The sequence below is a fragment of the Cynoglossus semilaevis genome, chromosome 9 (genome assembly GCF_000523025.1).
Source record: "Cynoglossus semilaevis isolate Cse_v1.0 chromosome 9, Cse_v1.0, whole genome shotgun sequence".
Taxonomy (NCBI): domain Eukaryota; kingdom Metazoa; phylum Chordata; class Actinopteri; order Pleuronectiformes; family Cynoglossidae; genus Cynoglossus; species Cynoglossus semilaevis.
In genome coordinates, this window is record NC_024315.1 from 1,078,587 (window position 1) to 1,090,683 (window position 12,097).

Sequence of the window (12,097 nt, forward strand, 5' to 3'; positions counted from 1 at the left end):
GGGGGGGGGGGGGGGGGTGGGGGGACTTTTGTTCTGCTGTGAAAACTACTAGAGCCTAATAAACACACGGCTGCTCCACAAGAAAAAAAAAACTTCTTCTTCTTCTTGGACCAAAAGTCTTCAACCTCCTTCAAAAGTAATTTTTTAAATGAAATAATGTAACAAAGAGACTTGACTTGATTTGAAGATTTAAAAAGAAGGAACAAACAGAAAGTTTCATCTGTTGAACCACAGGAGAAAAAACAACAACAATGCTGTGGTGTTTTTCTGCAGTTAGCAAGATAGACGAAAGTTTAGTCTGACATTTAATATTGGTTTAATGTTAGTGTTAATATGTCAGTCTGTGTAGTTTTAGTCACTAGTACTAGTTAGTACTAGTTAACCAAACCCTTCTCCTGAATTCTGTCTCTTTGAATCGGTTCCAATTCCTTCGTCCTCCTGCTGTAAACGACACATCCACCGGGTCCAAAGATCACTGACTCTCCTGGTGGCAACTTGAGATTGAGCCTGAGAGAAGATGGAAGTCATTAACTGCCCCGGGGTAAAAGGAGACGAAGGGCAATTAGAGATGATTCAATTAGAGCTGGTACTTTCAGTGAGTGGGGGGGGGGCAGAGGTCGGGGGGGGTCATCCACTTTATCCAGTGTGATTTTCTCGTGAGAATAAGGAATTTGAGAACACGGCTCAGGCTGTGGCTGAAGTCGTTTTAAAGAGATGTTGACGTGGAGCGAACTCAACGTGATTCACGTCACGTCTTCGTGATTTGGAGACAAAGCAGTCGTGTAAACTCTTTAGAGGTTCTCAGGGTTCTGTCGGTTCCTTTTTTCAGTGTGAACACAACTGTGGGATCAAGTACTCTCTGAGAAACTTTAGAAAACACCAGATCTGTGTGAGTAACTCTGGTCCAAACAAACGATCTGATTGGTGGAGAAGGCCACGGTATCTCATGAGATTCACGACAATATTTGTGCAGTTTTTATCAACTTTTTATTCACAATAATGTAAATGTATGTTTAATATTTAATCTATTTAATGACATGATATCTTTGTTTTTACTATTTTTACTGACTTTATTTGTTGTTTCTTTGTTCTCCATCATAGTCCAGGGTTGGACTGTAGTGTTTCAACGACAACAACAACGTCAACAGTACGTCGTCTTTATCTGTCGTGGCTGGAGAGGATGTTATTACTGCAGTTGTTTACTGTGACTGGACGTTAAACTCCACTACAGTACATGGCTGTGAAATACTTCCTGTATTTGTGACGGGACTGGATCTGAACTTGAACATCAGGTCATCAGTCTTAACGAGAACTTTAAACATTTCCTTTAAAGATGAGAAATAAAAAACTGTGAAAGACTTTCAGGAATAAAATCCCACAAAGACCCAGTCCCAGTCCCAGACCCAGTCCCAGTCCCAGTCTTAGTCTTAGTCTTAGTCTTAGTCTTAGTCCCAGTCCCAGTCCCAGACCCAGACCCAGTCCCAGACCCAGTCCCAGTCCCAGACCCAGTCCCAGTCCCAGCCCCAGTCCCGGCCCCTGGTGCAGCACCAGCTGGACCTCATATATCGCAGCCGTACGTCAACACTGCAGTAAAGATATATGGACTTCAGTGGTAATTCTGCTGAAGTGCAGCGTCGGTTTAAGACATTATCAGGTCCAACGATCTGTCTGCCGTTGGGTTTTCACTCTCTCTCCTCCCTCCTCTCCCCCCTCTTTACTCCCACCATCCACCGCTCTCACTACAACCAGATTCTTCAAATAAATCAGCGCTCCCCACTCCCCTCCCTGGGTTGATGGTTGGTTTTTTTGTTTTTTTTTCTCCTGCTCTCCGTCTTTTTCTCCTCTCTCAGCGCCTCACAGCAAATCATGTGGAGCAGGGTCTCCAAACGAGAAGCACATTCTGGGGGTGAGGGGCTGTGAAGTTTGGCTTTGTTTTCGTTTGGGAACCTCATTAAGGCTTGGAAGTACGACGGACTGAATGTAACGACGGCAACGGGGGGGAGGATGTACGACGGACTGAATGTAACGACGGCACATGTTACCGATGTCGGCTCGTGTCGGACGGTGTGATGGACAACAGCCGTCATTATGTTCTTACCTGGAGTCGTACGTCTGGGACGTGTTTTTAGACAAATTCATGTTCAGACGTTTAAAAAACAAAACCAAACATGTGCTGCGTCTTAACCAGTCTCACGTGGTTTGACGTTATTAGGAAACATTTAGCATTTGAGGATAATTAGCTAACAGCTTTAAGTGGGCTAACAACGACGGAGACTGGAAGGAAAGAGTTCATGATTGGACGGTTCACTTCACATCCATCAAGTCCTGATGTTCACGTTCACACTCCCCTCACCCCCCTCACCCCTCCACCAGCAGAACTGACCTCTGACCTGATGTAGTCGTACCTCAAATGTAATCATTTTTTTATTTTGTTTTTTTTTCATGAATTTTCTCAGAAAACAAGTCGATCAGAAACTAGCCTCGATAACTTGTTTTTTTGTTTTTTTTTGTTTATTTTACCGTCAGTTTTGTTGTCCTTATGACTAAATAAATGTACAAATATTGACTTTCTGAATGAATCATCTACAACAGTAGAATTCCACAGCATAATTGTCAACATATTTCTGCTGGATACATTATTTTCCAAACTTCCCGACAAATTCCTCCCTCCACAAAGCTAATCCCAGAAACAGGCTAACCAGCTCCAGACCGTCGCAAACCCAGTTCCAGTGGCTCCACTTATATCCCTTTGTACTATTATGGTATTTTATTAGGTTTATATAAACTTTTTATGTTCTCTACCCACTGTTTTTGGAAGCAGAAAATCTCTTTTCTGGCTGCGCTCTCGGAGGCCACGCCCTCCAAAGCTGGCTCTTATTTTAATGAACACACAAACAAAATAGTTACAACTTTGTAATTTTCTTAGGAATTTGGGATGATAACCTAAAAAAAAAAAAAAAAACATACCCCACTGAGCCACGGAGGCTGGTAAAGTCCTGACATGGACCCGGTTCTTCATGAGGATCCAGGGCTGTCATCTCGGTACCGTCTCCTGGCTGGCAGTCTGAGATGGAGTTAGACTTTAGTGTCAAGTCAGGTCTTCCGGAAGCTTCCGTGTCTGTCAGGGCATCACTATAACAACATACTGTACGGCACAGGTAGAACCGCGTCAACAGTTAGAGACAAGTTCAACACAGGGACCGTTTTCACTGGCGTCTGTTTCTGGATATTAGCGGAAAACACAGAGCATTTAAGCTAATTCACTTAGCTATTTAATGGCGCTGTGTAACCAGGTCACGTGTTGTTTAGTTTTAGTGTACAATCGAGCCTTGTTTTTTTTTTGTTTTTTTAATGATAATTGTCCTGAGAAGCTCTGTGTCCATGGATCGGTTCCTGCCCCTCCGTTCAGAGGAGGATGTTAGTTCTGGAACCACAGGGAGGTCAGGAAATGATCAGTTAGGGCTGAGGTTCTGACGTATCATCTCTACATGTCACTAACAACATATTACACAACAATAAAGGTTTGAATTTCTGTTGATTGTTTGATGTTTGAAGACACTTCACAGAAGGACAGATTTGTTGGACCGAGGTTAGAAGACGGAGACTTTAAACTCACGACACATTCTCCCTGACACGTCAACATTCTGAAAATCCACGGGGACGAAAACTGTTCCCGACTAAGATGTTACAAAAACAGTGGCCACAGAGACACAGGTTTGTTATCAGTAAGGCATTTAATACTGGTTTCTTTTCAGCATTTGTTTTCTGGCAAAAACACGGAGACAAAACAAACAACAACAGTTCAACAAGACAGGGAACGGAACCGATGTACAGAAATATGTCAACCATTTCCTGCCCCTCACTCTGCCCACTGCCCCACAGTGTCGTCCAGTTCATGGAGTGTGTGAGTGGAAGCAGATAGTGCACGTGAGCGTGTGTTTACACTGGAATACTGACAGGGTTTGGAGACGTCAGAGGACGGGGGGGGGGGGGGGGGGGGAGGGGAGAAGGTTATCTGATGTGACCTCTTGACCTTTACATGAACCGCTGGTCGGACTGATGGCGTTCAATTTCATATCGTCTAATTTTTCAGTTCCTGAAACAGACATCAGTTCTACAGACACTGTTTGTCAGGCCTTCAGTTCCTGTGAACCTGTGGACACTTTTTCATGATCTTCCAGTGGACGTAATGCGTTGACAAGGTCAACAAATACCCAGGACTGGGGGCACTTTACAGTCTGGTGGGCAGTAAAGTAGCAAAACACCCGACGACAATAATGGTTGTTTGGCCAAAAAAACACAGGACGGCGGAGAGAACGTGGGAGGGACTCCGTTAGAACAAGAACCAGAACACGGACGTTCCTGCAGTACCAGGTTCTCCACACAGTGGCAGCATAAACGGTGTCCTCACGGCGACAAAACGGCCGATCATTTCCAAAGTTATTGTTCATATTTTCTTATATTGATTTCCCCAGAAGGTTTAAGGTGCAGCATTAAGGTGGAGCGCCGTCGTGTTTTTTTTTTTTTTTGCCTTTCATATCTTAGATCTGCACTGTTTTATTTTTCCGTTTTTCTCTAAATGGGATCAACATTATGCAGTGGATTTTACAGATCGTTTGTGTCAGCAATAAACATAAATAGAAGGTTTTAATAAAACTCAAATTGTCATCAAACGTGGCTCTAACTGGTGTCGGCCAATCCATGGTGTCACTGGATAATTGTTCTCTAATCATCTGAATCATCTGGGACTGGGACTGGGACTGGGACTGGGACTGGGACTGGGACTGGGACTCGTTCAGCGAGTTCTGTAGAAGACCAGTTCATAACGACTGTGTTCATTGAACTTTTTACTGGATGCTAATGGTGTTAGCAGAGAAACTACTAGAACGACACCAGTCGGAGATCAAGATTTTTTTTTTTTTAGCTAAGTGACGTTTCACACAACGGGTCAAAACTCCAATGACTTTTTCAAGGGGAAAAAACATGAAGAGCAAAAGTGTCAATACTGAACGAACATTTACAGCAAAACACAAAATACAAGGCAAAAATAGAACAATGTCAGCTACAAAAAAAAAAAAAGAAAAACAAAAGAAAAAACAACACAGCCTTCCTCCCTCGGCATGCATCGACGCCAAATGGCTCTTTATTCAGTCCATTTATATTTCACAGCAAGTTTATCTCCCGTGGAGCCAGATGCTCCGGGCCGGTGGAAAGACTTATTCTGGGTCTGTTGATGATGGAAATCCCAATCTGCAAAATGTGGAATTTATGGCAGCTGCGTTGTCATCGAGTCTTCAGTATCTTTATAAAGTCGTGTTCTTCCTACAGCGTTTCCTGCTGTTTGTGAACATCAGTCTTTTTGGCTGAGACATCTGGGAAAAATCCAATACTTCTTTTCAGTGCAAGCTCTGTAAAAAATAAATCCCACTGAGCAAAGAAACGGGTCCAAACCAAGTTCTGCACCAGGATCGCTGGTCCTGCATTTCGACATCTCTGCACTCCCAAAAAACTATGGTGCAACACAACTCCCAAATCCAGCAACGGGATTTACACTCAATTCAATTTCTTTTTACTAAAAAGACATTTTAAAAAAACAAACAAAAAACATGGCATCAAATACAGTTGACAGTCAATGCAAAAAGGAACTGTCGTTTCCCCTCAGACTCAGACCAGTCCATTCAGTTGGACTTCATTGAATCTCTGGACAGGTTCTCACCAGCCTCAGGTCACAGCGGTTTAGAATATACTGCGGATCAGCTCTCAGTATTTTAGCAACTTTAAAAAACAGATAAAAATCCCAACTAAGTGCCAACTTTGTTGATTTTGAAATCGAGAGGAACTTCAACTTTCCACAGTTCCACAGGTAAACCTGCACTTTTAAAAAAAAACAAATCTTTCCAATCGTCTCTGCTCGAACGTCGTCTCAGAAATAAGACGGCTTTAGTGAAGCTAAATTGTTATTTGATGGGCAGTGTTCTTGCATCAATAGAACCTCATAGTCCAAGCCCCCGTTTTGTTGAAGCGATGGCGGTGGCTGAGACGTGTGACAGCGCTCGATCTCCGGCTGTTTTTGCTGTAACGTTCCGTTGCCACCGTTCTCGAGGCCGGCTTTGATGCCATCGAGCTCCACCGGGTCTGCTGGGCCCAGCTCCAGCTCCAGCCCTGCCTTGGCCTGCCTCCTCCTCCGCAGACAGATGAGCATCACACCAACCGCGGCCAACATCAGCACCATCGCCAGCGCTGCCAGAGCGGGGATCAGACTGTAGCTCACCTGGCTCTGGGTCTCCACCTTGGACTCCACCGATGTCGCTGGAACACTTTCAGTTCGAGCCTCTGTGCATGGACCTGTTTCTGCAGAGCTGTTCGTCCTGGTGCTCACTCGCTCGCCCAGGGGACTGGCACACACCGAGTACGTACAGTTGGGTCTCAAACCACGCAGGGTGTACTCGGGATAGGACGCCGGTACACTTAGGATGATAGGGCGCCGGTCCGGCCCTGAGAGATTACGATACGTCAGCCTTATACCTTTGATGTGTGGCCGGGTGTTGATGAAGCGGTGCAGGTCAAGTAAAATAGATGTGGAGGTCACCTGACGGGAGCTGATGGCGTCCAGCTCCACGGGCATCGCGTGTGCGATCACTGACACCTCTGTGGTCAACGGTTTTGTGGGCTCGGGAACGTCGACCATGTTCTCACAGTAGTGCCCAGACGTCCCTGATGGACAAAGGCAACTGAGTTGACCTGATGGGTCGAAATTGCAAGTGCCACCATTAAGGCAAATATTGGGGGGGCAGAAGCTTGGTTCATCTTCTCTGCTGTTGGAACTTGGGGAGTCTGTAGGTTCTGGTGAGAACGGAGAACCGTCTGCGTTTGTGGATCCTGTCACCTCACTGGGAGGAGGAGGAGGAGGAGGAGGAGGGAGAATAGCATTTGTATGGGGGTTTTCCAAAGGTGTCGTAAACATCTGGGGCGTTGGAGTACTTCCAGTATGGGATTGGGTCAGTACTGTGGTGACAGACGGACAACCAAAATCTTTGGGCTCTAGTGATGAAAGCATCTTTCCAGCGTTAACGAGAGGAAAGTGGCATCTGGTTTCCTCGGGCCTCAGAAGATTTGCATTTTTCTCTTTTAGCCAAACTGGGAACCAGGCCAACGGGCACAGACAGTTAAACGGGTTCTCGGCTGCTGTCAGGCGCGTTAACCTGGGAAACAGCTGAAAGAAATTCTGGGGGAAACCTTGGAGATTCAGTCCACTGATGTCCAGCTCTTGAAGTCCAGTGAGTTTGTGGAAGTTCTCTGTCTTCAGCTCTCCGAAGGGATTGGCTGCCAGGTTGAGCTTGATCAACCCCTTGAGGGAGTCCTGCCTCAGAGCTTGTGGAACCTCAGTTAACTGATTCATGGAAATGTCGAGATCATGAAGGTTCCTAAAGGAAGCTATGAGGTCTTCGTCCAAAGTGGTGAGTCCAAGAGAACCCAACTTGAGGGATTCCAAGTGAGGAGCCTGGAGGTCCGCTGGACCCAGTGTTGGGATGTTGTTTTTGCTGAGGTCTAGAAGCAACAGTTTTGGTAACTGGAGGGACGGCAGAGAAGAAAGCTGGTTTCCGTAGAGCTTTAGTTCCAGTAACTTTTCCAGACCCTCGAACGCTTCCAAATGAATGCTCTGGATTCGGTTTGCATGAAGATACAGCCTCTCCAGCTGGACCAAGCCTGAGAAACTGTGTTTGGAGATATGGGTAATGTGGTTGGTGGACAGGTCCAAGTTCTTCAGCTTGGACAGCCTTCCAAAAACCCAGTCTGGAATCTCTCTCAGTTCATTCTGACTCATGTCGAGCAGCTCCAGATCCACCAGGCCGCTGAAGTCATCCTCGGTCAAAGTCTGAATGCCATTCTGGAAAATGTACAGTTCTTTGGTGCTCACTGGCGCAACCGGCACGGTGGTGGAGTGTCGTTGAATGCAAAATATAGTAAAGTAGTTGGCCGTGCAAGTACAGTCTGTGGGACAACTAGAGGACACCAAACCAGACGAGAGGAGCAGGAGCAGGACGAGGAGGGACGCTGACATGGTGACTTGAGGCCAGAAACACTGAAAGACAAGAGAAAATGTTGTCATGACTACAGCGTTATATTTTACGATCCATCGTAAACAGGGATTAGAACCCGTTAGAACAATCTTAATGTTATAATATCGTAACTTTTTACAGGGTTATGTTTCCATTTCAGCCTTAAATCTAACGATGATTTCTCTCTCTCACATCGTGAGTCTGTCTAAGTCACGCCTTCGTTTTCCCTCTCTTTCTTTAACCTGGGTTTCATTAGAGCTCTCTTGACCTTACGACCTTCCTGCGGCCCTTGAGATAAAAGTTCCGGGGAAACCCAAGACGATCTAATAATGCCTCTATGGTTCTGTTAGAAAAGTAAGAGTGAAAATCCAAACATGGCTTTTAAACATTCCGTGGGTCAACAAAAAAACCTTTTCCTCCACACAAATATTTTGCGTTTCAGCGATATTTAAAGTCACGTCTGAGATTCGTCAATTTCAGTTTTGGTTCCTTTTGGGTGTCGACTGTTTGGTCCAAATGTTGGCCAACAGTGAGAACATGTGTTTATGGTCAAACGCTGACGTTGTGGTGTCTGAACCGTTGATGTTTCCATTCTGACTCATTGGTATTTACACCACGTTAACATGAAAACACACACGTTAGCCGGTTTCTAAGGCAGCGTGTCGTGAGCTCACGTCAAACTTTTCTTCTGTTGATAACTTTCGTTACCACAGAGAATCTCGTGACTCCGTCTCCCGCTGTCCCTCAACATCCACCTTCATGTCCTCCTTCACTACAGCCATAAATCTTCTTTATGGTCTTCCTCTCCTCCTCCTCCTCCTCCTCCTGCCTGGGAGCTCCATCTCCAACATCCTTCGTCCAACGTAAATCCGACGTCTCCTTTCAGACCACATGAACTCTGCTCCTCTAACTTGATCTACGATCTGTTCCACCTCAGCTGTTCCTCTGATCTGTTCCTGTCTCCGCCCACTTCTTGTCCATTGGACAGAGCTGCCGTCTCCTCGCCGTACATCGCAGCAGGTCTCACTTCTCTGTCAATCTAACCATGACAAAAAACAAGTTAATCGGGAAGCAGCTGCCAATCTAAGAGTTCAGAAGAAAAACAAAAATTGGCAAGAGCCAAAATTCTGAGGGCGTGTTAGTCTAACTAGGTTATGTGTTCAACCCTTAACTAGGTTAACAGGTTTTAGGGTTTGTTTTTGTTTTTTTGCCAAAAATGCAACTTTGTTTTTGTTCTGTAAATATTCCATCAAACTCAAGTCCGATTAATATTTATTTTCTTGTGTTGACAACAGTCAAAGCAGTGAATTTAACCCTCACTGATGTGACACCGACACCGACAGACGCTGCTGTGGACAGAACCGTTACTGCTCTACGACGGGAGCGTCTTCACATTCCTTTAAGGGTGGTGTCAAAGGTCAGCGGGTCAGGGTTAGACTTTGATAGTCTTTAGGTCTGTAGTCGTCACAACACTGACGTGAATGTACAGTCAGGCCAAACGAATAGATGAAAAAAATATATAAATACGTCTTCCAGTTTAAAAAGGTTGTTCATCACTGACGAAACCAGCAGGAAACAGAAAGTCAGCAACTGTTTGTTGACAAATCACAGAGTCAATATGTGGTCAACCACCTTTTTTCACCGACCCTTCAAAAACACACGAGGACAGAGGAGGAGGACAGAGGAGGAGACAAGAGGAGGGGGACAGAGGAGGAGGAGGAGGAGGACAGAGGAGGAGGACAGAGGAGGAGACAAGAGGAGGGGGACAGAGGAGGAGGAGGAGGAGGACAGAGGAGGAGGACAGAGGAGAACAGAGGAGGAGGACAGAGGAGGAGGAGGACAGAGGAGGAGGACAGATGTGGAGGACAGAGGAGGACAGAGGAGGACAGATGAGGAGGACAGAGGAGGAGGACAGAGGAGGACAGAGGAGGAGGACAGAGGAGAACAGAGGAGGAGGACAGAGGAGGAGGACAGAGGAGAACAGAGGAGGAGGACAGAGGAGGAGGACAGATGTGGAGGACGAGGAACACAAACTCAGCCGGTCTTATCCTCACGTTCTCTGTGATACTAACGTGAACCTGGAGACACTCGCAGTAACGTTTCTCATCAATCGTGAACCCGGACTCTTCGTGTTCTCGTCATAAATCCCAAACTAAACGTGTCAGCGGGTTTTTCTGCTGCTAAGACGCCGCGGCCGGCGGGAAATCCTCCTCCATTTGTACGAGCGTATACGGCTGTGATGAAAGCAGAGCTGCCGTCAGAATGACAGGAACCAGCCTGTGGCTCAGTGGATTTATGACAGCGGAGTAAAGCGACCACTGCTCCGCTGCTGTATCTCCGACTTGTGAAGTTAAACGGAGGGTCACGCCATCACGCCGTCACCACGCTGATTTCACCGAGCTGGATTCTGTTACCCACAATACACTGCAGCCACCTCTGACTGAGAGGCAGGATGGAGTGCCCACATCGACCTTTGGTTGCCCTGGTTGTCACAGTTTGGTTGCCCTGGTTGTCACACTTTGGTTGCCCTGGTTGTCACAGTTTGGTTGCCCTGGTTGTCACACTTTGGTTGCCCTGGTTGTCACACTTTGGTTGCCCTGGTTGTCACACTTTGGTTGCCCTGGTTGTCACACTTTGGTTGCCCTGGTTGTCACACTTTGGTTGCCCTGGTTGTCACACTTTGGTTGCCCTGGTTGTCACACTTTGGTTGCCCTGGTTGTCACACTTTGGTTGCCCTGGTTGTCACACTTTGGTTGCCCTGGTTGTCACACTTTGGTTGCCCTGGTTGTCACACTTTGGTTGCCCTGGTTGTCACACTTTGGTTGCCCTGGTTGTCACACTTTGGTTGCCCTGGTTGTCACACTTTGGTTGCCCTGGTTGTCACACTTTGGTTGCCCTGGTTGTCACACTTTGGTTGCCCTGGTTGTCACACTTTGGTTGCCCTGGTTGTAACTATTTAGGTCGGTTGTTCTCAAAGTGGGGGGGTGTGCGCCCCCTTGTGGCAGAGCAAATTATTTCAATATTTTCTTCATATTTGTCACAGTGTGAATACAAGGATTTAAACACTGAGTCACTGGTAAAGAATCAGCTCAAAGTTCGAGATTCGTTTGACGTCGTTCGTTATTATTTCCTAATGTTGAATCGTTTGGTCCGGTGAGAACCGGTTGTCGGTCCGACGCCGCTGACAAATGTTTGTCTGTTCGCAGTAAATCCTGCAGTTTAATGTCTGTGTAAACTCTGCTGCTGCTGCTCCATCACTGTGCAAACACACCTGACGCTGACGACCAATCAGACGGCCCCGTGTCAGGTGTTTATTTTTTTACCGGACCACAGTTTGACCACGCCCCGGGGGTTGAGGCTGGAAATTTGGCTGAACTGGTTTTTCCACTGAGATCAGAACCCAGTGATGTTGGACGGCATCGACCTCAGAGCAGCACCAGGGTGTGTGTGTGTGTGTGTGTGTGTGTGTGTGTGTGTGTGTGTGTGTGTGTCTGTCAGCAGTTGGAAATAAATGTTCCAGGTATTTCGCTGCACACAGGTGTGCCCGAGGGCACCTGGCAGAGTGAGCCTCCACGACATGTCAGCTCCTTCCTCATCTCTGTTTTCAGATGATGAGCTGGCAGGTTGGAAATATTTGTGTAAAAAAAAAAAAAAAAAAAAAAGGGACGCGAACAACTTAATTAGATGTCAGCGGGCCGGACCAGTACCATCCTGACATTTCATATTTAGTCAAATCTAATTTAACAAAACAAAAACTCCTCAAAAAAGTTAAAATGATTAACTAACTTTATTCTTTATCTTTGTTGTTTGAGCTAATGATTTTCATTGGTTTCGTGTTTGAACGTGTACAGAAAAAATGTAGAAAAAGTTTGAATAAGTCGTCGTCCAGGAACCGATGAATCCACTGTCCATCGAACTCTTCGCTTCACGAACGATTTAAGTTTGAAAACTGGATGACGCAGCGTTACAGTGTGTGTGTGTGTGTGTGTGTGTGTGGAGCATCGCTAACATATCAGGATACGTGTTAGGGACAGCCC

The 12,097-nt window shown here is 46.1% G+C and overlaps 2 protein-coding genes across 4 annotated transcripts in view; one reads left to right on the forward strand and one right to left on the reverse strand.

Moving 5' to 3' along the window:
- LOC103383221 (beta-1,3-galactosyltransferase 2-like) overlaps nt 1-12,097 on the forward strand; it is a 59,901-nt gene that overhangs the window by 29,085 nt on the left and 18,719 nt on the right. The window contains exon 3 of one of the 2 annotated variants that reach the window (XR_001760489.2): nt 1,851-1,985. The exons of the other annotated variant lie outside the window; for it this stretch is intronic. The gene's annotated coding sequence lies outside the window, so the exon portion shown is untranslated. Of the gene's footprint in view, nt 1-1,850; nt 1,986-12,097 lie in introns of those variants that run through there. 2 annotated transcript variants of the gene reach the window in all.
- Nucleotides 4,515-12,097, reverse strand: part of LOC103383222 (vasorin-like) — a 14,067-nt gene continuing 6,484 nt past the window's right edge. Inside the window, exons 2-3 of one of the 2 annotated variants that reach the window (XM_025058830.1) lie at nt 8,735-9,099; nt 4,515-8,083 (exon numbers count right to left, since the gene is read on the reverse strand). In XM_025058830.1, coding sequence (XP_024914598.1) covers nt 5,924-8,062 — 2,139 coding nt within the window. In that variant the 5' untranslated portion in view covers nt 8,063-8,083; nt 8,735-9,099 and the 3' untranslated portion in view covers nt 4,515-5,923. The remainder of the gene's footprint in view (nt 8,084-8,734; nt 9,100-12,097) is intronic. The other variant, XM_008316272.3, reaches the window with a different exon arrangement.